Source organism: Ooceraea biroi, chromosome 8 (assembly GCF_003672135.1).
Source record: "Ooceraea biroi isolate clonal line C1 chromosome 8, Obir_v5.4, whole genome shotgun sequence".
Classification (NCBI taxonomy): Eukaryota; Metazoa; Arthropoda; class Insecta; order Hymenoptera; family Formicidae; genus Ooceraea; species Ooceraea biroi.
In genome coordinates, this window is record NC_039513.1 from 10,873,034 (window position 1) to 10,897,550 (window position 24,517).

Consider the following 24,517-nt stretch of genomic DNA (forward strand, 5'->3'; position numbering starts at 1 on the left):
TAAAAACAACGCGGTTTCCCTCTCGGACGAAATTTATATGTACGGGGAACCGCTTCCTTAATTTGCGACGCAGGCTCGCGCGTATATCGCGCCGATAGTTCGCGGCTAATATTATTACACCGTGGGGTACGATCGCGAGTTCGCTCGAGTAGGACGATTGGCAAAAAGACGAGCACGACGGCGATGGCGATACGTCGCAAATCGAGTCGGTCTGCGGAGGGAGGATGGCTCCGCCGGGACGTCATACCCTAAATCATACCCCACTTCGGCGACGGCCGTCAACGGCGAGGCTCCCTCAATTTACTAATTGAGTCTCGGGTCCCTCTCGGAGGGCGTAGACCAAATCGGGCTCCGCCCGTTTGCGGGGGTCGGGTCACGTCTGGCTCCCTCCGGGTACACCCACTCGTCTCGTGGCTGTTCACCACCAAGTGGATGGGCCCTGGTGCTCCGCATCGTAGACGGACGAGGGGAACAGCGGATCAGAATTCCGCTTTCTCAGTGTCACTTTGACCGCACGTCCGAAACCGCGTCACATCATTCGACAACGCGATAGCGAGTAGCTACTTCTCGCCGATTGGCGAACCGAAATCGCGGGTGACAGCTGGAAGTTGTCGCGAGGCGACACTCGATTGTCAGTCAGTTGAAGAAGAGAGAAGCTGATGATAGAAAAATAGAGAAAAATTTGATTAAAAAATACGTACAATCGAGGAGGTGATACAAAATCTGTAGATCAACGAATCGTTCCGCGACCCGAAATTTGTGGGAAATCGAGGGCCTAACAATTATACCATAGAGCCTAATGATCGAAGAATAAAAAAATAATTGGTGTAAATAATAACGTATAATAATTATTACAAATCAATGGTGAGTTTCGTTGTGCGAGGTTTGAGTAAAGGTTGAGAAGAGGACCCTCAAAACTAATTAAACAATAATAAGTCTTGTTGTGATCCATTCATTAACGATCGAGGAAATTTTCGCAATAAAAAAATATATAATTAATAAGAATTATTATAAATCATAGAACAGTCATAGATAAAGCGATAAGAAATAAAAATCGGTTGAAGATAAATCGAATTTAACTTGTGAAACGCGAGGTGAACATTTTGTGAAATACACGATTATTAGTGACTGAATTGTGAAGCACGCGAGTTGTGACAAACAAAGTTGTGGTGACATCAAGCATCATGCTCGGTGGATACGAAGCTCAGACTGAATACTATCCGCAGTGGCATCAGCCGTACAATTATGTCACTCAGCTTCCTTACGGTGAGTGCATCTTAATTGACGAAACTTATCTTTTAATTATCTTTAGTATTAATTTGGATAGCATAGAAGAGCACGTTTTCTTAGAAATACCATTAGCTTCTGTTGTTTAAAAATATTCGTGAACCCTTTAACGCAGTCTAGAAGTGGCTAAAACCTCATTGAAAAAGTATTGTAATAAGTTATCTTTCCTTCGCAAATTGAAAAATCGACGGAAAAGAAGATTCTTTATACAATAAATCGCGAAAAGCAAAACTCTCTTTAACAATCGTGACGTGATCGCCATCATGAGGTTCGTGAAAAACTCAATTCCCCATCAATGCACCCATCGAACGCACGAAATCGCGACACGGACCTCGATTTCTGCGCAGGACCTCTCGGCTCGATTCCCGATGTCGACAGCCAATCGACGTACTGGGGAGGCGCGGATTCCGGCATCTCGGGGGGTAGTTCGGGGGCAGGCAGTCCGACGGCGTCAACGCCACCCTTGATCGAGGAGATCGGCGTTCAGGAGCCGAGTTATTCGCCCCTACAGCAATACGTGCACCCCTCGAGCGGTCAGCAATACGCCCTGCCGTACTCTCAAGGCCAACAGGAAACGTCACCCCATCACCATCACCTGCACCATCATCATCATCAACCCAGTTATCGACGTGACCACGAGTTTGCAAGCAGCCAGATCAATCAACAAGTCGTCGGCGGGGTGGTTGGTACCCTTCAGCAGCACCTTCATCAGGGTGTTCACGAGGGTGGAGACGTCTCGGTCAGACCACCCAAAAGACGAAACACCGCAAACAAGAAGGAAAGGAGACGCACTCAAAGCATAAACAACGCGTTCGCCGATCTGAGAGATTGCATTCCAAATGTCCCCGTTGATACCAAGCTCTCGAAGATCAAGACTCTGAGGCTGGCGGCGTCCTACATCGGATACCTGATGGCAGTCCTCGAGAGCGACGAGGGAGAAGAGCCGCAGACCTTCCGTGCCGAGATCCTCTCGAACGGCAGGAGGAAGACGACTCAACCTAATCAGGTGAGTGATGTTACGTAATTGCATAATTGGTAACATAATTGCAGCTACGCTTTACTTTATTAATAAACTATGGTGGAATAATTTAGATGTGATATAAGGGTGCAAGGATTGTGGTTCTCGTCACAATTAATAGATTTCACTACAAACAATAAATTTGTATTTTTTTTAAGTTTTTTGTTCAAAATGTGCACCCCTGATGAGATGGAGTCGACATTCCTTCCTACCCGCTTTCCTTCCCTCTACTTTTAATTCTCTGTCCTCGTGAGATTCTCGTCCTTCTAAAGAATCCTATAAAGAACTTCGAGAGCTACTCGAATACTGCCCTCGTTCTCGCTGAAAGTCCTTCAGGATGAATGATTATTCCGTCTCCTCGTGGACGGACTTTCCTAAATCTCTCAGAACGCTTTTGTGAGCGTCGCTCCAACATAAACATTCGCCTCTTTAATTGGCCTACGTTCGTATATAAGCCATCAACGTGCTTCGGGATTTGTTAAAAACGAACTTCTCACACAATCGTTATTACGTAAAGCCCGACGAAAACTGAGAAAAAATTAAGTCAACAAATTTGCCTGCTTGATTAAATTGATATATTTTTATACAATTGGAAATAATCGAATTCAAATTAAGATACAGCTGTCTTATTTAACATATATTTTCCGCTGCAACTATTTCATATTTTTACCAAAAACTTCGTTCGATTAAAAGGAGGATCATTGCCCTCGGAAGATTTCGTAGAAAGCGCTATTAAAAGGAAACAAAAGAGATTCGGTAGAACTGTCCATTGGTTTCCCGCTTAATCGTTCCTTCCTAATTCCAGAATTCGAAAATAATCTGTTCTCTTTTAAACCCATGTTCTGCGGCTTTCTTTATTTCCTCGCGACCGTTTGCCGCCCACGAAGAATTTTCCCCCTTCAATAAGGGTCACTGTAATTTTCACTTATGGTCGATAACCGCAATGTTGTCCTCCATCTCTTCGATCAATTTGTCTTATCATTACTACAGTTCATCTTTGAACCCGTAAATTTACTTTCCCGCCTAACGTTACGTTAAAAATAAAGCAAAAGGGAAGCATTGCAGTCTTCAAAGACGACACTGCAAGATTTAATCTTTTTATGGAGATGTTTGTCATCGAGTATTCTTATTTCTTCGTAGAACGAGTCGTGTTTGCAATCTGCCTCGAGTCTCGGCCACGAAGAACCGACCAAGAGCAAAGGACGAACGGGTTGGCCGCAGCACATGTGGGCTCTCGAATTGAAGCAAGAATCACCGACCGGCCAGATGCAATAAAACATACCGGAGACACCCCTGTCAAAACATATCCGCAATATTTCACGAAATATCGCTTGAAACGAACGTTACTTTCTTTTTGCGCCTGACGTTGCTTCCCGCCATCGGGAAGAAACGTGGGGTCGCAATTTAACCATCGTTGCGTTGTTCAAAGAATCACGATTTTTTAGACTTCTGTCACGAGCCAATCGGAAGAAATCCAAAATTATCGCAAGAAGTATCTAATACATAATTGACGAAATAATGCCGCTGCGCAAAGGAAACATTTACTTCATAATGTTCAAACTTTGGGAAAAATGTTGAGAAATCGTGATAAATCCTAATAAAGGCTATTATAATATTATAATATTATTCGATGTAAAAACGGTAGAATCGTTTGTACATAACGCGCGTTTATGATTGTTGTGTGTATACATAGAGTTCTCCTGTAGCGATCAGTGTTCACATGTCGAGCCAAAGAATGTTATTTTATTCAGTAAATTTAGGAATTTCGAGCGCGACGCGCGTCGACTAGACTTAAGAGTCTTTGTAAAGTTTTGTATAAAGCATCACACATTAGAAATGTATAAAGTGTCGTTAGCAATAAACAATTTAGTATAATGAAAAACAATACTATTCTTCACCCTTTCGATCATTTATTTCAAGATCTTCGCATAATGCTGCGATTCAGATTCAAAATCAGACTTTTTCAGTTTATCGAAATTATTCTTACGGGGCATCGTGTTGCATCTCGTTTCTTGTATTTCGAAAGTTTACATTTCTCTCATTTCCCGAGCAAGTCTCCTCCTGCTCAGTCATTCCTCCATTATAGACGGAGAAGTCATTGTGCAGAGCGGCCGGTTTCGGATTTCGTGGATACCCTGGCGCCAGTACTTGATCCTATGTAGCGTATCCGATACTCGACATGTAGCTAATAAATCCCAAGGAGAGAAGGCCAGCTCCTATCTGTCGCTACATACAATATCTTAATGCAATACATACTACACTAATATCTTCGTGTCATCTATTTAATAAACATTTCGCTCGTTTGATTGTTCTTCGAGTGTGCCATCGTCGTACCAAGTTACATTGTTAAGCAATAACTTGATGATTGTCTGATCTCCGACAAATTATTAACATTGTTTCCGTTGTGTGCAATGACTTTCGAGAAATAAAGTAACTGCGTGGCCATTAATTAATCCAAACGACTATGTAACAAAGTTTCAACTTCGTTAATGGAGCTTTCGAGGAACTTCAGCGAATAATTTAATTGGCGTAATTAACTTTTACTTTTGCTACCAGGAACTTTGATCTCGAGATCGCGAGACTAAATATTTGCGATGGACGTCAGAGTTCATTGAGATGCGTTGATGTGCCAAACAACGATCTGCATCGGCGAACCGGCTGAAGACAACATTGTTGATCTTGTGTATTGTACGCGAGTGATCGCAAAGTCGAGGATCGATATCACTGTGGCGATTGACGAGCCGTTTGTTTATCGCAATGAGTGGCACTATATTACGCGCGAGCGTGCACGTTCACTTTGAGAATGTTAATAGTTGAGCCTCACTGTTGCTTCGTCGTAAACATTTCAGCCAGCTCCTACGACGCATGACGAGGCCTCGTATTTTGTTAGTCGAGCCTACAATTCTGTCGTCTACGTCAAATTATTAAAATGATATTCCAAGTATCAATTTGGGTGATGAGCGGCAGCGTGAATTACCATCATTATACGGTATGCACCGATCTAACTATATCCACAAAAAGTATCGCAGTAAATATTTCAAGTATCTCTTTCGCGTGTTCAGCGTGCCGGAATGCTAGCCCTTCGCTCTCCGATGCCGACGATCCGTGTCGAGCATTCTACTCCGAAACAGTTCTTCAAACGCTCCGTTTACCAACGAGAATTTGCAAGCGCTACTACTAAATCATTGTACGACTCAGCAATATATAAACGTAAGTCAATTATTGTAAAATTAAATAATTATCTAAATTAAAATTCAAGCAGTGTAGGTCGTTTGATACGAATTATATATTATACAATTCTGTCGTTTAATGATCAGAAACTTTGCTTCCCAAAAACCTCGAAATTTTTAACCGTAATAACTCAACAATTACTAATGCTGATTATTTTCAATGAAGCGAAAATCACGATCTCAAACTAAATTTCTCAACAGAATTGAAATGATTACCTGGATTAGCTAGAGACACTTTGCTATGATCAATTTAGACAAACGACGGTCATTGTCACAATGAGACACAGGGTGCATCGGATGTTCGGTCTATAACATGCCCAACACGGATTCATTTTCACGTGCGAGGAAACGATCTTTCTCCTGCTGGCTACCGAGAATAGCCAAGTTCTTGCGGTAACGCGGGAGTGTTTATATCGTGCACCATCGGGAGGTGTTCTGGGCTTCGTCAGGGCAAGAGTTTACAAAGCGGTGCCGATTCACCTTCCCCGCCTCCTTTCGCACCTATCCAGCGTAGCGCGTGCCTACTCTTGCTTCTATCCGCTTGCAAAAGGTACAACGAGACTGCATCCTTGTCTCTCTCGAATGGCGATATAAAGTTCATTAACCTTTTTCATTAACCTCGGATAATTGATAGAGGCAGACTTGAATCGGAGTAATTGGAAAAGCTACTAATCTGATCGATCTAGCGTAGGCAGGCGCCTGTAAAAATAATTGCTCCAAAATAATCGCGCAGATAGATGAATGAAATGGGAACCATAGAACAACACCACAAATGAACAGAATGCACGGTGATCAGATTGTCAGATGCGAAGCACTTCGGATAGCACGTCAAGAAGATTTATTTCACTCCTCTGCACGTCACAACTTATCGCCCTTGTGATCGTTCACAGCAATCTGTTGGAAATCCCATTGTACGCAGACAGAATTAACAATTTTCAATTAATGTAATAAAATCTTTTCCAGTGGTTCCCGACCAATGATCATTTTATGTCTCGTTTATTCTTAAAATCTCTCTTAAATGTGCCAGAAATATATGCGTCGGAACCAATTTGCGTTACCTGAAGTCACGTTGCTGCAAAGCTATTCACTGAACAAGACCGAATCAATGCTGGTACAATCGGTTTTGATTGTCGGAACTGCAGCAATGAAAACTGTCGTCGCCGAAAAATATCGTTACGTGGGAAGATTTCGGTAGCTCGGCAGATGCAAGTGCTCTTACATCGTGTGTCTACCAAATACGCATCGAGATAAAAAAGTATGAAGCGGGCGTTTGTTTGCTTGGACAAGTATTGAAAGTACGACGTGTACGCAAGTCCGCATAGGACTGAGTGACTCGGGCACTTTAGATCTCACTGAAAAACCAGGACGTGCATGTGTAGAGCCGCCCGCCTAATTGCGCGCCTCGAGTAAGACGTACTCGCCGCACATCATACGTGTGATACATGTGTACGTCTGAAAAAAGAAAGTACATGGCGACAAGATGAATCCTCCACTAATTCGCGTCCGATTTGATGACTTACAAAAGGAAAACTGTTGACTCTCTACGGGTTATTATAACGTAATTACCTACATCAAATTTCAGAGATACAATGTCACTGCCAAAAACATGATAGATGCCTGGACGTGAACGAATATAAAAATGTTAACAAATATCAAGATATAAAAAATATTTTTAAAAATGTTAAAAAATATAAAGTAGCAGAAACTAACTAAATTCAACTTCTGCTTCTACGCGCGCAAACAATTGAGTAAACAATGTGTTGTTAATTTTGGTAACGTTAATGAATATATACGGAATTTAAGATATTAAATCCCCCCTATTCCCTAAGCGCGACGCGAGTCTTACGGTAATGCCAGACGAGCTCGGTCAATCCACCGCTTTTATACGGGAAGCAGAGCACGAGGAACGCGAACTCATTGATCCCCGAATTAAGTCGACGATCGACAAGTTAAATCCAAGACTAATCGTCAATCGTAGGGCGCTCGGTCATTTGTTACACCGCGTGGGGTATGAAAAATACACGAGAAAAACAGGATTCCTTCGAAAATGGTGCTTACGAGCTCGAGTTGGCGTCGTAAATCCCCGAGAAATGAGCGCGCGATGCTCTAATTATCCGTACAGCCTAATCAACTCTTCAGCGCAATCACGCTTCAATTAAAGGGGAATAATAACCGCCACGGAATCCCTCAAATACAAAATTTATAACATTACTGTTAATCCAAGAAATACATACAATCGTCTATAATGTTTTAAGAATTTCAATAACTATAGCTTCTCCCTTCTCATTTCTTCCATTGCAATTTTATTACAACGACACTGATACACTCCAGAAAAAGAGAACAAAGTCCGGATAAAGCAAACTTCCATTAATTCCAGAAAAAATTATGTCATGTAGTCATTAAAACTCACTCGTGGAATAGAAAAAACGCGTTCGTATTCTCATGCCGAAAAATCGATGGGGCGGTTTCGTTCATTGAGATTACTGAATATGTCCGCCAGTTTTTCCGGGGACGAAGCTCCTATGTGGGCGCGTTATTTCAGGACCCACGCGAATCCTGGATTCAGGAGAGACTCATTGCGAATGTAGGACAGTCACTCCCGCTTCAAATGGAGACGAATAGTTTCACGTCGACGATCGGGATTAGCCTCGCGAGGGTGCGAGAGAACAATAAGATGGAAAAACAACGGCGACGTACCCTGGAACGACGCAATTCGGCCCTATAAAACCCCGGATTCACCATCGTGTCCACATTACTCGACTCGATCTCGAGGAATACCGTGAATGGTCGAGATGGTTGTCATCGGAAATCACATCAGCCGCGGAACTTCCGTCTGCATCCTGGCGATGGTGCTCTGCTTGGCGTCCCGCGCTTCCGGCGAATACGGTAATATCGTGTATCGCAGATTATGCTTCATACATGTTTTACATTTATACATATCTTCGCCATCTCATATACTTTATATATTTTTATTATACTTATTATATTTATATCTTATTTATTTTTTTCCTATATTTCATACAAATTATATTTCCAACTTTATTCGTGCATGTCCTAATTTTGCAGTTCTACGAGGTATCGTTAACAATTCTTGCTAATCACAGCGAAGTACACTCTAATCTCCTTTCAATTGTGTGCCTGCAGAATCGAGAGAGATGTCGAACGGCGGACCAAACGACAGGTCGTCGAGCAACGATTTCAGCTCGTGTACCGAGGGCAAGTGCGTCAAGCGCACCATGAAAGAGATTACCAACGGCATGTGGTTCGGTCCACGTCTTGGAAGGCGGCGCAGGTCCGAGGTCGACAAGCAAGAAATCAATTCCGAGATTGAGGCCCTGGCCAATGTCCTGGGTAACGAACGCTGGGCCTTTATCACGATTCCAGGTGAGAGTTTCAGATGCCACAATGATCTCCGTGTCAATTATATAACAATAACTTTCATTAAATTTTTAGTAAACTGTGTTCAGACAGAAATTAATATCGTTTGTACCCTCTCATGAGATTTCAGAAAGTTTTAACTGAGAATTAACTTCTTACAAAGCTTCTTTCCATTTTCACTACCTTCTGAATTACTTCAAGTTGTATAATCTCAAATTTCGAAGATATTCTGATGAGAAACGTACTAAACTCCAGCTAGTGAAAAGAGACAACCGACTCAGTTTACGCCGCGGTTGGGTCGAGGATCGGAAGAGGATCCATTCTCCTATGCGGACGCGATAGATAGATACGAGTTCGAAGAGAGCGATCAGCCCTTGCCACCGATATTTGCGCCGCGTCTGGGTCGTCGACTACCTTGGGCACCGTCGCCGAGGTTGGGTCGCCAATTGCGTGGCGCGATGCGAAAAATATAGATGTACCACTGTGACGAAGGCTAAACGATCATCGAGAGCTATGGTTGGACAATGATCACGTAGACCTGCACGACTGTGTGAGGATATCGGCAATGAAAAATCAAAGCGCTATTAAGATATTATGGAGAACTGCTGCCGTTCCTTTACCATTCCTTTCTGAAAACTATTATTATACAATTTTGTAATCAGCAATAAGTGAGATAATGATTAATTTTCCATCTCAAGAGGTCAGAGATAAATTCAAAAAGTGACTTTTCTCCTGAAATGTACTTTTAAACGAAACGTCTTCATTGTTTTTATTCAAAGCTCGTCTACTAAATTGATGATAAACTTCTTTCACGAGACGCTTATTGCACTTGCAAATTAGAATTATCTATATTTTTATAAAATTCTTCTTTTAGAAACAGACTCAAGAAACAAAACTGATACATAGAAATAGTATAATAATGTTATAATCATCAATTATAAATAACACAAAAATTAATAAACGTGCAAGACTATTTTTTTTATATCGCAGACTAATAAACGATTTTAGCTACAACAAGAGAAAGCCTACGAGCGGAATAGTATGCATTGCAAGTTTGTACGTACGGCAGAGGATGATGGATGCTATTTTCAGCGTCCTGAGAGAAGGGTTAAGATATCTCTCTCCCCTGAGAGGGGAAATAGGACGGCGGAAGAAAGAGAGGAGAGGCAGGGTGCCGAACCGCAGCGGGTAACTCCTCGACCGGAACTACCGGCGAGCCATGTGGCAACATAGAGGACAGTCATAATCGTAAAACTCGAAAACACAGCGGCAGCAGATACAAGTTGGCTCCTAGTCCTCGTTTTAGTATATCTTATATCGAGGATCGCTCGTAAAACGCGACAAAAAATCTCTCCAACGAGAGCTCCGGAAGATTAACGATGATCATAGGTAACGCAATGTGTTACACATACAAAATGTTTGATGATATTGAAGATACATTGACAAATAGCGTAATCCTTCAATCAATATTAGATCCATTTGTCTAGAACAATTAAGTATGAGAATTTAATATTGCGTTGACCGAAAAGTCTCTTATGTGTGTCCATGTTCTTTAACAAAATTCAAACTCCGCATTGAGAATTAATACAAAGTTTTACGTTATCGGAAGAATAATTAAATTTCCAAATCTGCGCGAAAACGTATTTGTAGAACTAATAAATGTTTAATGCCTGAAGAGATGGAATACTCGATAGAGTGAAATTATGATTTATGAGACAACGTATAATTCGTTTACGTGACTCGTGCTGCAAAATTCGAGGAAATAGCTTTGACGGTCGCCCGTCAACGCACACACGCAGCAATACTAAATCATCGCAGACAAATAAATAATTGCTCATGCGAAAATCGCGCATGGTGCTGCAGCGTTCACATATAAATCGGCATTGCGAGTTATTCGTGCCTCGCAAATGCTACATTTTCTGCGGAAACAGATTCTGCATCACGCTCCGTGATTTTGCAGCTGCAAGACGTACGCAGCAATTTTCGCACGTTTATTGCGTCGCAATTTGTCATACTTATCGCAGTTATTTCTGTCATGCTTATCGCTTGCGGAGCTCTCGGAGCAGAGAATTATTATTATAATTATTATTACTTCACTCACCAAATCGCACCTCTACCGCCATCTTTGAAAGCCCGCCTGTGTGCCGCCAACATATGGTTGAGCCGCGCGAGGTTAACCAGGTGCAATCGCACAAGTACACTCGCGAATATAACACGAAAGCGATCGTCACCGCGGCTAATTAATCGTTAATTAATACGACGCGATCATTATTTGACACTTCCGACGATTATTTCCACGCGCGAGTCACTTTCTGCGCGCAAAAATGCGTATAATTCGCGCGACGATACCGGCACTCCGATTCTAATTCGACGCGAATGAAATATCGCGGCCACTTGACTTACTTATTTGAATATTTGAAAAATCTGGCTTACATGTGGCCAACTTTACATAAATCTTGTAACTAACCTAACAGTAACCTAAAGATTATCGACCGTTGCAATCGATACTTGATCCTCTAAATCATGGGGTCTCTATGATGGATAACAGAAATGTGAAATAGGAAAATGATAGAAAATAGATCTTGCGCTTGCGAGTAATGACAAACATATGTTCCTTCGGAATTTATATATATTTGCATCTAACAATATATCTCTAAAAATATATCTTTGTTATTCCACTGTTCCGTTTTGTACACAGCTAGAAATTAATTATTTTACAAAAATGAACAATAGGAATGTTTTTGTACATTCGATATTACGCCCTCATAAATTATTAGATTGCTTCGCGCAATAAAACCAGGTCTCCAGGTGTCCTTCCATTGTTCGTTTTAACCCTGAATTTTGTCTTGCATTAATTTCTCGAGCTTGCGAACGTCCACGGCAAACTTGCGAATGCCTTCGCACAATTTATCGGTGGCCATTTGGTCCTCGTTCATCAGCCATCTAAATTCAGCCTCGTCCAAGCTGATCTTCTGAAGATCGCACTTCTTCGCCGATTCCATGCTGAGAACCTTGCCGACGGCCTCGTTGCTCTTCTCCAATTCCTCCAATAATTTGGGGCTTATGGTGAGCAAGTCGCATCCGGCGAGTTCTTTAATTTCGCCTATAATCATTGGGAATATTTTAATTAGAAAGAGAATTCGTGTCAAATAAGATCAATTTTTTTACTCTCTCTCTTTAAAAACTTTATTTATCTGTGTAATATTTTATAAGAGACATAAAGTTGCAAAATAATTAGGAAAATACTTACCGACATTTCTAAATGAAGCGCCCATCACGACCGTCTTATAGCCGAACTTCTTGTAATAATTGTAAATTTTCGTTACCGAGATGACGCCCGGGTCTTCTTTTCCTTCGTAAGATTTCTTATCCGTATTCGCCACATACCTTAACAAAATTTTCGACCTTGCAACATGTGCGTGACAATAAATTTACGAGGCAGATGGGATTACATAAAACACTCACCAGTCGAGAATTCTACCAACAAACGGCGAGATGAGGGTGACTCCGGCCTCTGCGCAAGCAACAGCTTGCGCGAAGGAGAATAACAACGTTAGATTACAGTGAATGCCATATTTCTCCTCCAATTCCCTGAAACGTCAAAGTTCATCAGTTGGACATGTTCATAGATCGAACGTGAACCGAAGACATCTCGATTGCGCTTACTTTGCCGCCTGGATGCCTTCCCAGGTCGACGCAAGCTTGATGAGAACACGTTCCTTGCTGATTCCGAGCCCTTCGTACAAGGCGACCAATCTCTTTGCCTTCTCGATGCTGGCTTCCTTGTTGAAGGACAATCTAGCGTCCACTTCCGTGGAGACTCTTCCGGGAATAATGTTCAGGATCTCTTTGCCGAACAGGACACACGTGATGTCGAGTGCCGCTTCGACCTGCTCGGCCAAAGTGCTGGAGAAAGAGTTTTCGTTTCAAACAATGTTCAAAGGCAGCGCAGGATTATTTCGGAAGCAAATATATCGTTAAGCAAATATTGAAACTTGAGTACACTTACGATCCGGACTTTTTGCCGCACTCGGCAGCCTTCTCCATCAGATGAGCGTATTTTTTTTGGTTGGCGGCGGCGAGGATAAGCGAGGGATTCGTGGTTGCGTCCGTGGGCTTGAATTGCTCCATAGCTGAATAATAAATAAATAAATAAATAATTAATTGCTCATTATTTATAACATCCGCGATTGTTTTTATTGTTTTTGTGTTGCTATACAGATCATACATTCGCGGTGCAATCTGCCGATAAGAGCGATCGAGTTTCTGCTGTTAAAGGTCACGGTGTTTTGGACGCACACTGATACTCATTTTATCAGTTGCACAGATAAATCTAAGTACAATTTTTTAACCGTGGATCACTCTCGAAAAAATTCCGCGTGAAACTTCGATGAGAATTTCGGGAAATAGGAATAAATCAAGCTTCAATATTTAAATACACGTGGCCGTCAACGAGACTATTTATACGGTCAAATGAACTATGAATGTTATCGCTAATGTGATCAGCAACACTGCACGCTATCGTCATCATGAATATAAATCTCTCTCTCTCTCTCACGCATACAGGGACAACTACTTTATTTTCCTTCTGAGATAACGTATCGATGTATAATACATGCATCATTCAGGCGACTTCGAATTAAACTTTTAAAAATAATTTGCCTATCGAGAGAGTATTTTGCAATAAGAATATACAGGAGCGGGTTTCAATCAAATGAGTGATTTTAATATTTAAACTAATGTCAATGATAATCATCATTAATTTTTAAGTTGCAAAACCAAATTTAAAAAATTTTGCACACTGTTCTAAATTGTGTTAAATGCACTATCAACACTTTGTAATATGCAATTAACGTGTCAATAAATAAAATTTTCACGATGTATACTTTTCTTCGATTATTATACAAAAACTATTTACTATCAATTTGTTTCCAATAAATTTTCAGCACTTGGTTATAATTTCATTATAATAAATTTGAATTGAAAATTAACGATGACTGTGATAAAGCGGAAAATTAATCATTGCTGCTGATTAAAATTTCTAGTATCAAATATTTAACATTGTCTCTTAATATTAAAGAACAACTTGCTCGATTTGTCGCATCGATAACACAAAAATATACAAGAAGCGAAGAAACCGGCCTTTCTCGAATTACGAAACGATCATAATAATTCAAGATAATCGATTTCACATGCGACGAACTTGAACCGTTCGCCTTCCGGATCACGTGAGACACGCTTAGAAAAAGAAAATGCAAGCGCTGCAAGACTGTCCCCCTCCCGTCCGCCCCACCCCCAATCCTCATGCTCAATCACCGTATCTACCTTCACCTCTGACCGAAATCGAAATTCGACAAAGTGTTACCTTGAAAGTCGCCGGTGTCGGCGACCACCGTGGTGAGGTCCTTCAGCTGGCTCAACGAACTCATCATCTTCGTTTTCTTCGACTGAGGTTCCGTCATGGTCACCGAAAGTATTTATGGAATCGCGCGCGTATACGAAACGTACGTTACGCGGCTCGTTCACGCGATGTTGCTCCGTAATGCGTAACGTGCCTTCGCGCACATTCGCGCAGGTTCGCCAGCCGTCGGCTCGCCAGACTCGGGGTGCCTTCCGTTTCACGCATGGAACGCATAAAGTGCATAGAAAACCGTTCCGTTTTAGCTAATGCGCGCATTGGTGGCACATAAGATTCCCTAGCGCATCAGCTACTACAGCTCAGGACTTGAAACAGTTAATGCACGCATGCGCAGATTGTCAATTTCGTATAGTGTATACATAATACACGTGCCTTTGATCAAGGACCTTTGATTTACATAGAATAAGAAAACGTTTGATTTCGCACCATAGCAGCATTTTATATTTAACACTTTATTACAAAATGTTTATATATGTTCAAAGGTTTAACTAGTTTAGTTTTTAAAAGTGCGTGCAAGATATATTTTTATATATAATATTTATTAATCTATGTCGAATATATAATGCCTTAGCAGCGCATTTACATTATAGATACGCTTAATTTATACGCACCAAATTCAATTGTCGCAAAACAGAGTAGCTTCCGCTCCACGGATTCTGGATAATAATTCCGACCGTGGTATTGGCTCTTGTTTATCCCATAACGTAATCTGATATCTGGAAATAACAAAGTATTTTTATAGAATCCATGTATACATATAAAATATAATATAATAAAATATCTATTTTTATTAATAAAAAAACGAGTTGTACTCACCGTTCACGTAACAAATGCAAACCCGCAACAGGTATGTCCGGCCTAGTAACCAAGACTTTGGGTCCGCTCATTTTCGCTTATCGCTCCTCCTAAATAAACGGACAACATGCGTGAAGAACATTATCTTGTTTTTTTGTGCGTGTATGGGTTTATGGGAAAAGTAATATTCCTGTATTACAATAGTTAAATAAGATATAGGTATTTATTTTTATTATTAACAATGTTAAGAAGAGGCACTTGTGACAAAAATCATCTTCCACAAATTTAAGTTAACTAGTTTCGAATTTAAAAGTCAGTGTGATAAATAAAATCTCGTAAACAATTGATTTTTCTTAAAGATTGCTAATATAACTTCAAGTAATAGTACACAAAATCAGAAAAAATTGTATTTTTATGAAGCTATCAAGTTCTATCATTTATAACTTGATTGAACTGAAATGATTGATAACTCAACGACTATCGAAATTTATGCAAGCTAAATATTCTACATTAAACTTGTTGTGTAGCAACAAGTCAAACGTCAGGAGACGTTACGAGTGACAATTCATCTCATGTATCGTACAAAACAGAATACTAAAAATGAATAGCTTTAGAACGAATCAATATCGCTAAAGCACGTCCTTCGCCGCTTGTCTTTTCTCTCTCTCCTTTATCTTAATGGAAAGATAAGTAAATTCCTTTTCAAGCACAAAGCATAAGCAGTTCTCATTTCAGATAGAGAAAAACTGCAATAAAGCGCATCTCTCTCTCTTTCTCCAGAGGAACACCTGTAATAATTTTGTCTTCGATACCTTCATATCAAATTGCTAATTATTCACATGGCCAGTTGTTACGCAATGTTTTGAATGTTACATAAATTAATGAAAACGGCTTTGTACAACTTTCTCGAAATAATACTTTCTTCGCGTGCAAGTACACGAAAAACATATCGATCGTGCAGAAATTTTCCTATCAGATCGATCAGGCCGCTGGTATCAATATACAAATGCTTTGCTATCTTCTTCTAACTGATCAGACTGCTTCACGTCTTCCTGGTTCCTCATGGCAGCGGTGACCGTGTTCTTCATCAGCATCGCGAGCCTCATGGGGCCCACGCCGTCAGGTACCGGCGTGATGTGTCCGGCGACTTCCTTTACGTTGTCGTAATCCACGTCACCCACCAGACGATACTTGCCATCGGCCGTCTTTACTCTGGTGATTCCCACGTCGATCACGCAAGCGCCGGGTTTTATCATCTCCTTGGTGATCACGCCGGGAACCCCGACGGCTACGACGACCAGATCCGCCAATTTCGTGAACTTTTCTAGCTCCGTGTAAGGTGTGCAAGGATGGCAGATATTCGTCATGTCGTGCGCGCCCGTTTCGCCTAAACGTAAAGCATACATGATTAGCTTGAAGAAGCTTGAATATTGAAGATGCAGTCGAAAAACAAAAATTGTAAATGAAGTATATATAATTATTAATTATTAAAGTTCGGTAAAATTCATGTTATTCGATAGCAGTTACGCATTAAGATCTGGTAAAGTAGTGACAAAAATAGCCTATCAGAGAAGATAAGGCGTAACTTGTAGAAAAGGATAAAAGATTAAATTATGCAATAAAAATTATAGAAATTTAAAGAATGCTGCAGATAGTGACGAGACTTAAAAGAGATATGGAGTGCCGGAATATATAAATCCATTGACTAACTGCTGATAAGCGCGACGAAATTTCGTTACCCAATTGAGATAAGACCATCACCTTTGGCAACCGCGTGAAGCAATAGCGCGATAGGCAGTGCAACATGTGTACATCTACCCACGACCACGATTTTCTTGCCGACAGTCTCGATCTTGCTCCTGAGGACTAACTCTTTGACAGCCAGGGCGATGGCTGGCACGATACTGCTATTGTCCAGCGTCAGATTCCCGAGATTCTGCGGATGAAAACTTTCGACGTCTTTTTGGGGGGTTATCGCCTGACACACTTCTCTCTCGTTCATTCCCTTTGGCAATGGTAACTGAACCAGAACTCCATCGACCGAAGGATCCTTGTTCAGAATGTCGATTTGCTTGAGCAGCACCGCTTGCGATATGCTTTCTCCCAGATAGATGGTATAACTCTCGATTCCTAATTGTTAACAAGCACAATGTCCAAGTTAGCATGTTACTTTGAGGGTAGGAGCGCTTAAATCGAAGATGAGACACGAGGCTTACCTATCGCTTTCGCCGCTTCCATTTTCCCGCGAATGTAGGTCTTGCTAGACGGACGATTGCCTACTAGTATTGCCACCAACTTTGGCCTCTTCTTTCCAGCACTTATGCACGTATACACGACAGCCTTCAATTCATCCTGAATCTCCTTTGCTACTTTCTTCCCGTCTATTATCACTGCTTCTTGCCTGTAACAATGCAGTTCGAAATTAAACATTTATACATATTGTTACGTATTATTATAGATGTGCGGGCCCCGCGTAATAATGTTTCGTCGTTGGTGCAACCGCCGTTTTTCGCCGCTTGTTTTTCGATTTTTTTTTCGCGGCAGCGAGCCGCGCGCCGAGCGATATCGGTAGTCGAGCTACCGATCAAGACGCACCGATTATAAAACTCGTGCCGTGTCCGTACAACATATAAAATAAAGATAATTAAACTAAAAGATACAGTGTCTTGCACGCATCGCTCCTGTGATTACCGGCGGGCATACGCGTAGAGCTCAACGCTCGCAAGTTTCCAGCACACCACGTGGCGAAACATTCAGCAACACGTATAAAAACCTAAAACAAAAAGAAATAGCAATTGCACATTCACCGAATCATCGACAAGTGCAGCTTCCTCGCGAATCTCGAGACAACGGAGAAGATGTTCTTCCAGGAGAACATGGCCTGCTGCTGCTCGTGCCGCTTCATCGGAATCGCTCAGTGTTCTGAAGCACGTGGTAGCGTGTGCCGTGGTCAAATGAGAGGCCCCGGACACGGTAGGCAACAGGAACAGGGAATAACCAATCGCGTTACACGATTTGAGTACGGATGACCAAATCGAGCAACGCGATTGGCTATTCCCTGTTCCTGTTGCCTCCCATTGTGTCTCCAGCTTAATAGGCTTAAGCTTTTATGTAAAAACTGTAAGTTCATTGGCTACACATTTCTCGGAACTTTGACACAGGCCTTTAAGGAGAAAAACGGAACGAGCCAATATGCGCTCATGTGATGCGCTGTCGTCCATGCGGTCTATGCGTGAAACGGAACGCACCCTCGGTCAAATTCCCTAGCGCGCGCTCGCGAAACGGCGTGAAGTTTTGAAACCGCGAAATGCACTGAAATAGAAATAATCAAGAGCTAATAAATTCTGCAAGCATTTTATTAATCTAATTAGATTTAGATAAGCCCACTAATTACAGAGTCTAAGGGTTTCTCGTAAAAATCGCGTTTATTAAAAGCTATTTAAATTACTTAAGTACATGTAGTGCGAATTTAATAACTTACTGACCTAATTAATACATTTCTGTCAAGTATATATACTGGGTCCAAAGCTATATAAAAACAAAAAGTTATTGCTATATAAAAATAAACTCGAATAACGTTATCGTTTGCAGTTAGAAACGGACAAAATTACGCGGTGCGTAATCTAACCTTTTTAATTTCTACATACTTTGCTCTCGCCATTTAGGATACGCTGATCCTTGCATTATCACACGACAGATCAGATGCACTGGAATCGAATATAAAAACACGATTGCACTTGGTGATTCCCTCATATGTACAATGTAACAATCTCTTCATTGCATCTTATGATATAAAAAGCTTGTACCACCAAGTTTTCTCAAAACAATCTATCAAAGTTTTTGATATACAAATCTTGACATTATACTCAAACTCACTGACACTAATGCTTAGTGTCAGTTAAACTATTTCTTTTTCTTTAATGTAAGCTCTCGTAAGAATCGACAACTTAATTAGGATTTTCAATGAGAAAATTTACTCATAAAATTGCATAATCGAGGAAATCGTTATAATATTTTCTACTATTATCAAACTTTCTCGGCGGACGTATGTTTATCCAGGCTCACAACTTTCGGCTGGTGGCCGTATAGGAAAATCGAACAAATCACGAGGAACGCACCCAGAGCGAACTGGAACGACGGATGAAAGTCGAACAGATAAATGGAAGCTATGCAGGAGATGATGATAGCCAGGGAAGTGGCGAAGCCTTTCAGTATATTGTCCGCATACTTGACCACCATGGCTACGATCAGCCCGCCGCCCGCTTGCAGGACCACCAGGTAAACGATGAACCAATCGTAACCGAAGAAGAAGCCCTGCTTGCGGATGACGTCGCCGTCGTTCAGGAAACACGTACCCAAGCCAAACGGTATGGACAGCACACTCAGTTGCACATTTCGCATCCACACGGATATGTCCGAGCCCTTGAGTATCTTCTCGAAGTAGATGCCCGCGAATCCGGACAGGAAACACGCGCTCAAAGCGGCGGAGAAACCTAACCAGTGACTCTGCTCGACGCCCGAAGGTAGTATCGTTTTTACGCTTTGCGCCAGCTGCACCAGAACCACTCCGATTACCAGGAGCACTAACGCGCCCCACTGGGTGCTGCGCAGGGACCTGTGCAGTATTGTCACCGCGAAGAAGGCCGTGGTTAAAATTTTCAACTGATACGTCACCTGGAAATACGAACAATCATCAGTACAGCTGTACAGTGACCATGTATTTTTCATCTTGATGGATGTGTCTCACTTGATGTGTAGCTGCATCCAGATTAGAAGCGGAAACATAGAGCAAATTGTTCTGTATGATGTACAAGAGAGATGGCACGCAGACTTTCAAGGTATCGATGGGTTGCTTCACGATTGTCGTGTGTAGAGTTCTATAAAATTTCTCAAAACCTCCCTCCTCGACGAACACTAGCACCAGGCAAGTGAAAAGTTTAACTACTTCAGCCATCACAACAGCTAATGGAAAAGAATGAGCACAGAAGTAATACTTTAATTGTATTGTAAGAATTGTTGTAGGTACAGAGCGCGCAGTGTCGTTGACAGTTACCAGTGGAAGAGAGAAACATGTCCCCTGCTCTGGTCCTTGAATATCGCATACTAAGGCCAACCATAGCATTTTGAAGCGTCAGAGTAACCAAACTCACGTACTTCAGTGTTTGTACAGTCCCTGGAAGAAAGTTTTGAAGACGATGGCATTAACATCAGAGAGAATCATGAACAAGCTTTATATAATTATTTAATACTTTATATAAGCTTTATATAATTAGCTTTATTTAATATTTTAATACTATACTTTGCGACATTTTGTTCATGTTTATCACTGGTTTCTGTCAGCCTTTATGAAATAACTAGTGAATGTTTATCCACAAGCTACATTTTTCCTGAAATGTGAGAAACATAAAGTAATTGTCACGCTGATATCTCAACATTTTCAAACCATACACGAACAATCAAGCTTTCCAAAAAGCGATAGATAAAACCAAAGATAAATACGACATATTACTCGGAGTATAAATTCGTTTATTTTTGAAATACAAAATTCATTTGTAAAACTCTAAAGAAATGCCATAGAACGATACCTTTTGATAACAAGAAGTAAAAGCAAAGCAGTCAGAGATCAAACGATACTTTGCAACATGTCACACGCAGACAGAACATCATCATCATCTCCACACGCGTGATGACATTATAAGAGAAGAAATTTGCACTTATTCATTTATTTATTTATATCACATATCTACTCCGATATTTACATCGTGACAGTTAAATAAACGAATTTATGCGACAATTTAAGAAATTATAAAGTGTGGAGAGAAATATTAGCGAAGAATGTTAAAAGCGTCAGCGCATCGGACAAAGCGACCGATTAATTGCAAAATAACGTTTACTATGAGGAAACACCTTTAACGAAATACTTTTGTACACGTTGAACATTCATACTGCACAGGACTGCCTAGTTATTTTCCTTCCGACATCATCATCGATTGGACTTGATTGGCCTTGTTCTTGTTACTTTCCATTCATGAGTAATTAGATGGAAGGACTGACAAGAGTGATACTACTAATAAAATTGTCTTATTCCATAATATATATAATAAATAATACTTTCTTGTCGTTGAGTTGTACTACTTCCTTTAACAAGCAGAGACAGCGCTCGTGCTTTCAACGGATTCTTCTGGAACTAGTTTGACTAGAAAGCGAAAAGCTGAAGAGAAGTGTTGCAGAGATATTTTATTATTTTGACAAATATTATCTCAACATGTCTGCGGTAATCATTTGTATTTTCACAATTATATAATTTTGAGCATCAAGAATAATCTCTCTCTCTCTCCCCAGTCTTCATAAAATTCGAAGTCTAATGCATCTCGAGAGAGAGAAAGACCTAACCTATATATTTTGTTATTAAAATATTTAATGATTGATTTTGATGTATAGTGCATAGAAATTAATTCGATAAATACATTTTATTAATTATTTTATTAGCTTTGATATCAAACTGCATGATAGTTTCGAAATATTCGTCGAAATATCTTATTTACTTACAAGTTGTATTTTTTTCTGTTAGACATTTTTTGTATTTCTAATGCTGTTTTCTAGCGACCCGATGATCACCGAAGAAAATGGAATCGGGAGGAGTATGAAAGGATCGCGTTGCAAAGACTTCAAGATGAGATCGCGGAAGAAGAATTGGGAATTCCCAAGCAGCCAGCGGTCAAACGAGAATTGCTGAAACAGAGAGATTACAAGGTAGACCTAGAATCTAAACTGGGAAAGAGTGTGGTCATCAACAAGAATACTCCGTCGTCTCAAACTGGAGGGTACTATTGCAATGTCTGTGACTGCGTGGTCAAAGATTCTATCAATTTCTTGGATCATATCAATGGAACAAAACGTAAGTACAATATTTCTGGGATTGCAATAAAATTGAAATATTTTATCCTCTTATCTATTTTTTTTTTAAATTTTTTCATTCTACTTATGAAAGATTCTATTTGCAAGTGCAGATCAACGTAATCTGGGCATGTCCATGAAGGTAGAGCGATCTACATTGGATCAAGTTAAGGCAAGATTCACTCAAAACAAGAAAAAACTCGAAGAGAAGAAGAAGGATTACGACTTGGAGCAAAGAGTAAAAGAATTGAAGGAAGAGGTTTGTATTCATCTTTGAGATCACGCTCGAGATTATTATTGCAATACTAATAAAGTAATTTATTAACATAATTGTTTTTATTGTTTGCAGGAAGAGAAGATTAAAGAATACAGAAAGGAAAAGCGGAAAGATAAGAAGAGAAAGATCGAAGAGTTGGCCGAGGACGATGCGGGACCGTCTGACGAAATGGCTGCGGTTATGGGATTCTCCGGCTTTGGCTCGAAAACGAAGTGACAAACCGTGTCGAATAAATGTTCGTGAACAGGTTTCGCAATCTTCGATGCGAATGGTATTTCCCCGGGAAAGATGATGAATACGATTGGAAGACAAGTGGAAACAGCTTTTAACTCCAACCGGTGGAATTTATGGAGATGATTCGCGAATGAGCACATTTATCAATGTTATTTTCACTTTTTCCAAACTTCCGCGTTGGTTTGAGAGAGAACGCTCCATCCGACCAATGTGAGCGTAACAAAATCTCAGATGTAAATTATTTTAATATATTCGCGAGGCAAATTGCATAATGTTATCTCCGTGTGAGCTCTCCTTCACGAAAGTACGAGACTTAAGCATGCAACTTTAGCATATAATTGACGCGAAAGAAAAATCTGTGTACACTTTACGCGCGCAGAAATAAAACTTGTAAATTGATCCAAACAAAATTATTAATTTTTCTGATCCCATTCCCGTAGCGCTATTTAGACATTATCGTGTGCGTTAATAAATTCTCTTCGATTTCACAATTTGTGGAAAATGATATGTAATCATATTATGAGATGAGAAAAAGAAGAATAATTGCACGTCATGTTATTCATCAATATTCGTTAGCAGCATTCGCAGTTTCCCGATTAGCATAAATCGCGCGTGCGAATATGCTATTCTTCATGTATCAAACCAAGATCGCCAGGAAGAGGTAAGTTCTGCTACCGTTAAGTCAAGACTATCAACTATGCATTACAGGCCTGTAATGCAAAGCATCCACCGCACATCGGAGGCCCGCGGGAAGCATAAGGACCACTTACAAGTCCACGGAACAGGAGCGACGACTCTTTCTCGTCTCTCTCAGGCACGTCCGACTCTTTTTCATGCTCTCTCTTCGCTCTGAAGAGAGACCCGCGAAGAAAAGAGGCGGGAGAGCCGAGATTTCCACGACTCCCACTCCGTGGAAGATCAGCAGGATCTCTCCTCCTACAGCGGGGACCCACCGGCCGGGGGCCAGACTCCGGGGTCGAAACAGCGGCGCAGTGCTGGTCGACGTACCGCTCAATGTGGCTCTCCTCTCTCGATGCAGCCAGCAGCTGTCGGCCGGTCATTCGAAAGTCCGCGGAAGCCGCGCGTGTTGGAGTCGCCCAGGCTGTGTCTCAGTCGCTCGCACGTGATCGCAAAGTAACGTGACGCCGCCGCACGTGCTGAATACCTTGTTCATCTCGTTCCGACCTTCTCGTGCAACGACCGGCGACGGGCGCATCCTGCGACTCTTATCTTATTGTATGTCGATTTCACAGACTCTGGATAAATGAAAATTTCGAAACGCAGAAACACGTGAAACGGTATATTTTAGAAATTTTAGTTTTCGGAATAAATCAAGTGCTCGATCGTTTTTCGGGAGAAAAAGCAATTTGACTGAAGAAGAAGAAGATTCGTTGGAGTGCGTGGCAAGGATATTCTTGGAATAAACATCCGTTAGTGATAGTGATTGGTGACGGTGTTGGAAACGGTATCTGCACAGAAAGAATAAATGAGGAAGAAATAGTACTTTACCTTGGTGAAGTTGAAGAGACACACCGCGAGGAGGGTGAAATTAATTTTTGAGAGAAAAGACGAGCTCGTTGTTGCTTTCTATTCGGGATAGAAATTGGAACCGAACGTTTCATTGAAGAACTTTCATATCGAGAGTCGTGGCTCGCTTGAAAGAAGCAATCCCTCAAGAATGCCATCTGTTCTGAAAAGAAGTAAGAACCAATCATTTCGGCAAGAGTGATCATTCAGAAAACAGAACAACAAGGACAAATGACAAATCAGTGTTCCAAAAAGTTACCTTCCAGTTAAGTTAAAGTTAAAAAAACTTAAAGATATTGCAACAAGGACACTTCAGCAAACTGATTGATTATCTTCTGACAAGTTTTGACAATAAGTCATCTCAAGGTCCCACAAATAAGTTCAGCGTAAGACTTTACGGAAGACCATCGACTGATACATCACTGTTCCGCTAATTGCAATCAATTAATTAGCAG

At 41.0% G+C, this 24,517-nt stretch overlaps 6 protein-coding genes across 10 annotated transcripts; 3 read left to right on the forward strand and 3 right to left on the reverse strand.

Moving 5' to 3' along the window:
- The first annotated feature begins 407 nt into the window (after positions 1-407).
- On the forward strand, positions 408-4,187 carry LOC105275478 (heart- and neural crest derivatives-expressed protein 2). The gene is made up of 3 exons (XM_011332330.3): positions 408-1,266; positions 1,635-2,293; positions 3,446-4,187. The coding sequence occupies exons 1-3, from the start codon at positions 1,185-1,187 to the stop codon at positions 3,578-3,580; spliced, it is 876 nt and encodes a 291-aa protein (XP_011330632.1). The 5' UTR covers positions 408-1,184; the 3' UTR covers positions 3,581-4,187.
- A 4,078-nt stretch (positions 4,188-8,265) lies between these two features.
- Positions 8,266-10,588, forward strand: LOC105275477 (PBAN-type neuropeptides). Its single transcript, XM_011332329.3, has 3 exons — positions 8,266-8,421; positions 8,680-8,919; positions 9,169-10,588. Exons 1-3 carry the CDS (start codon positions 8,319-8,321, stop codon positions 9,384-9,386), a joined length of 561 nt encoding a protein of 186 aa, XP_011330631.1. The 5' UTR covers positions 8,266-8,318; the 3' UTR covers positions 9,387-10,588.
- Positions 10,589-11,524: 936 nt separating this feature from the next.
- On the reverse strand, positions 11,525-14,518 carry LOC105275476 (probable transaldolase). The gene is made up of 6 exons (XM_011332328.3): positions 14,279-14,518; positions 12,923-13,046; positions 12,580-12,819; positions 12,379-12,504; positions 12,164-12,300; positions 11,525-12,016 (listed from the first exon to the last, which is right to left on the reverse strand). The coding sequence occupies exons 1-6, from the start codon at positions 14,373-14,375 to the stop codon at positions 11,742-11,744; spliced, it is 999 nt and encodes a 332-aa protein (XP_011330630.1). The 5' UTR covers positions 14,376-14,518; the 3' UTR covers positions 11,525-11,741.
- A 235-nt stretch (positions 14,519-14,753) lies between these two features.
- LOC105275475 (bifunctional methylenetetrahydrofolate dehydrogenase/cyclohydrolase, mitochondrial) lies at positions 14,754-18,084 on the reverse strand. 3 transcript variants are annotated; one of them, XM_026971596.1, is made up of 6 exons: positions 17,935-18,084; positions 17,344-17,528; positions 16,889-17,257; positions 16,323-16,514; positions 15,149-15,237; positions 14,754-15,048 (listed from the first exon to the last, which is right to left on the reverse strand). In XM_026971596.1, the coding sequence occupies exons 1-5, from the start codon at positions 18,030-18,032 to the stop codon at positions 15,191-15,193; spliced, it is 891 nt and encodes a 296-aa protein (XP_026827397.1). In that variant the 5' UTR covers positions 18,033-18,084; the 3' UTR covers positions 14,754-15,048; positions 15,149-15,190. The 3 variants fall into 3 exon arrangements, with proteins under 3 accessions (XP_026827397.1, XP_026827395.1, XP_026827396.1); XM_026971594.1 differs by having other exon boundaries at positions 14,853-15,048; positions 15,149-16,514; XM_026971595.1 differs by lacking the exon at positions 17,935-18,084 and adding an exon at positions 17,819-17,917 and having other exon boundaries at positions 14,853-15,048; positions 15,149-16,514.
- A 381-nt stretch (positions 18,085-18,465) lies between these two features.
- LOC105275471 (UDP-galactose/UDP-N-acetylglucosamine transporter srf-3) lies at positions 18,466-21,226 on the reverse strand. 3 transcript variants are annotated; one of them, XM_011332320.3, is made up of 5 exons: positions 21,049-21,226; positions 20,427-20,514; positions 20,181-20,300; positions 19,875-20,089; positions 18,466-19,801 (listed from the first exon to the last, which is right to left on the reverse strand). In XM_011332320.3, the coding sequence occupies exons 2-5, from the start codon at positions 20,443-20,445 to the stop codon at positions 19,154-19,156; spliced, it is 1,002 nt and encodes a 333-aa protein (XP_011330622.2). In that variant the 5' UTR covers positions 20,446-20,514; positions 21,049-21,226; the 3' UTR covers positions 18,466-19,153. The 3 variants fall into 3 exon arrangements, with proteins under 3 accessions (XP_011330622.2, XP_011330620.2, XP_011330621.2); XM_011332318.3 differs by having other exon boundaries at positions 21,035-21,226; XM_011332319.3 differs by lacking the exon at positions 21,049-21,226 and adding an exon at positions 20,713-20,980.
- A 30-nt stretch (positions 21,227-21,256) lies between these two features.
- On the forward strand, positions 21,257-22,940 carry LOC105275472 (zinc finger matrin-type protein 2). The gene is made up of 4 exons (XM_011332321.3): positions 21,257-21,401; positions 21,731-22,025; positions 22,138-22,283; positions 22,374-22,940. The coding sequence occupies exons 1-4, from the start codon at positions 21,393-21,395 to the stop codon at positions 22,515-22,517; spliced, it is 594 nt and encodes a 197-aa protein (XP_011330623.1). The 5' UTR covers positions 21,257-21,392; the 3' UTR covers positions 22,518-22,940.
- Positions 22,941-24,517: the final 1,577 nt, after the last annotated feature.

What these genes read in the sequence shown, in the direction of transcription:
- LOC105275477 (XM_011332329.3), top strand. Translation starts at nt 8,319, where the DNA reads ATGGTCGAGATGGTTGTCATCGGAAATCACATCAGCCGCGGAACTTCC. An exon ending in CCGCGCTTCCGGCGAATACG is followed by an intron (nt 8,422 to 8,679) that starts GTAATATCGTGT and finishes GTGTGCCTGCAG; the next exon opens with AATCGAGAGAGATGTCGAAC. An exon ending in GGCCTTTATCACGATTCCAG is followed by an intron (nt 8,920 to 9,168) that starts GTGAGAGTTTCA and finishes ACTAAACTCCAG; the next exon opens with CTAGTGAAAAGAGACAACCG.
- LOC105275472 (XM_011332321.3), top strand. An exon ending in TCATATCAATGGAACAAAAC is followed by an intron (nt 22,026 to 22,137) that starts GTAAGTACAATA and finishes TTGCAAGTGCAG; the next exon opens with ATCAACGTAATCTGGGCATG. An exon ending in TAAAAGAATTGAAGGAAGAG is followed by an intron (nt 22,284 to 22,373) that starts GTTTGTATTCAT and finishes TATTGTTTGCAG; the next exon opens with GAAGAGAAGATTAAAGAATA.
- LOC105275471 (XM_011332320.3), bottom strand. An exon ending in CATGTTTCTCTCTTCCACTG is followed by an intron (nt 20,090 to 20,180) that starts GTAACTGTCAAC and finishes CTTTTCCATTAG; the next exon opens with CTGTTGTGATGGCTGAAGTA. An exon ending in TGGATGCAGCTACACATCAA is followed by an intron (nt 19,802 to 19,874) that starts GTGAGACACATC and finishes TCGTATTTCCAG; the next exon opens with GTGACGTATCAGTTGAAAAT.
- LOC105275478 (XM_011332330.3), top strand. Translation starts at nt 1,185, where the DNA reads ATGCTCGGTGGATACGAAGCTCAGACTGAATACTATCCGCAGTGGCAT. An exon ending in TGTCACTCAGCTTCCTTACG is followed by an intron (nt 1,267 to 1,634) that starts GTGAGTGCATCT and finishes ATTTCTGCGCAG; the next exon opens with GACCTCTCGGCTCGATTCCC. An exon ending in AGACGACTCAACCTAATCAG is followed by an intron (nt 2,294 to 3,445) that starts GTGAGTGATGTT and finishes ATTTCTTCGTAG; the next exon opens with AACGAGTCGTGTTTGCAATC.
- LOC105275476 (XM_011332328.3), bottom strand. Translation starts at nt 14,375, where the DNA reads ATGACGGAACCTCAGTCGAAGAAAACGAAGATGATGAGTTCGTTGAGC. An exon ending in GTTGGTAGAATTCTCGACTG is followed by an intron (nt 12,301 to 12,378) that starts GTGAGTGTTTTA and finishes AATTTTGTTAAG; the next exon opens with GTATGTGGCGAATACGGATA. An exon ending in CGCTTCATTTAGAAATGTCG is followed by an intron (nt 12,017 to 12,163) that starts GTAAGTATTTTC and finishes CAATGATTATAG; the next exon opens with GCGAAATTAAAGAACTCGCC.
- LOC105275475 (XM_026971594.1), bottom strand. Translation starts at nt 18,032, where the DNA reads ATGAAGCGGCACGAGCAGCAGCAGGCCATGTTCTCCTGGAAGAACATC. An exon ending in CTGCACTTGTCGATGATTCG is followed by an intron (nt 17,529 to 17,934) that starts GTGAATGTGCAA and finishes GCATTGTTACAG; the next exon opens with GCAAGAAGCAGTGATAATAG. An exon ending in GCTTCACGCGGTTGCCAAAG is followed by an intron (nt 16,515 to 16,888) that starts GTGATGGTCTTA and finishes CTTTACGTTTAG; the next exon opens with GCGAAACGGGCGCGCACGAC.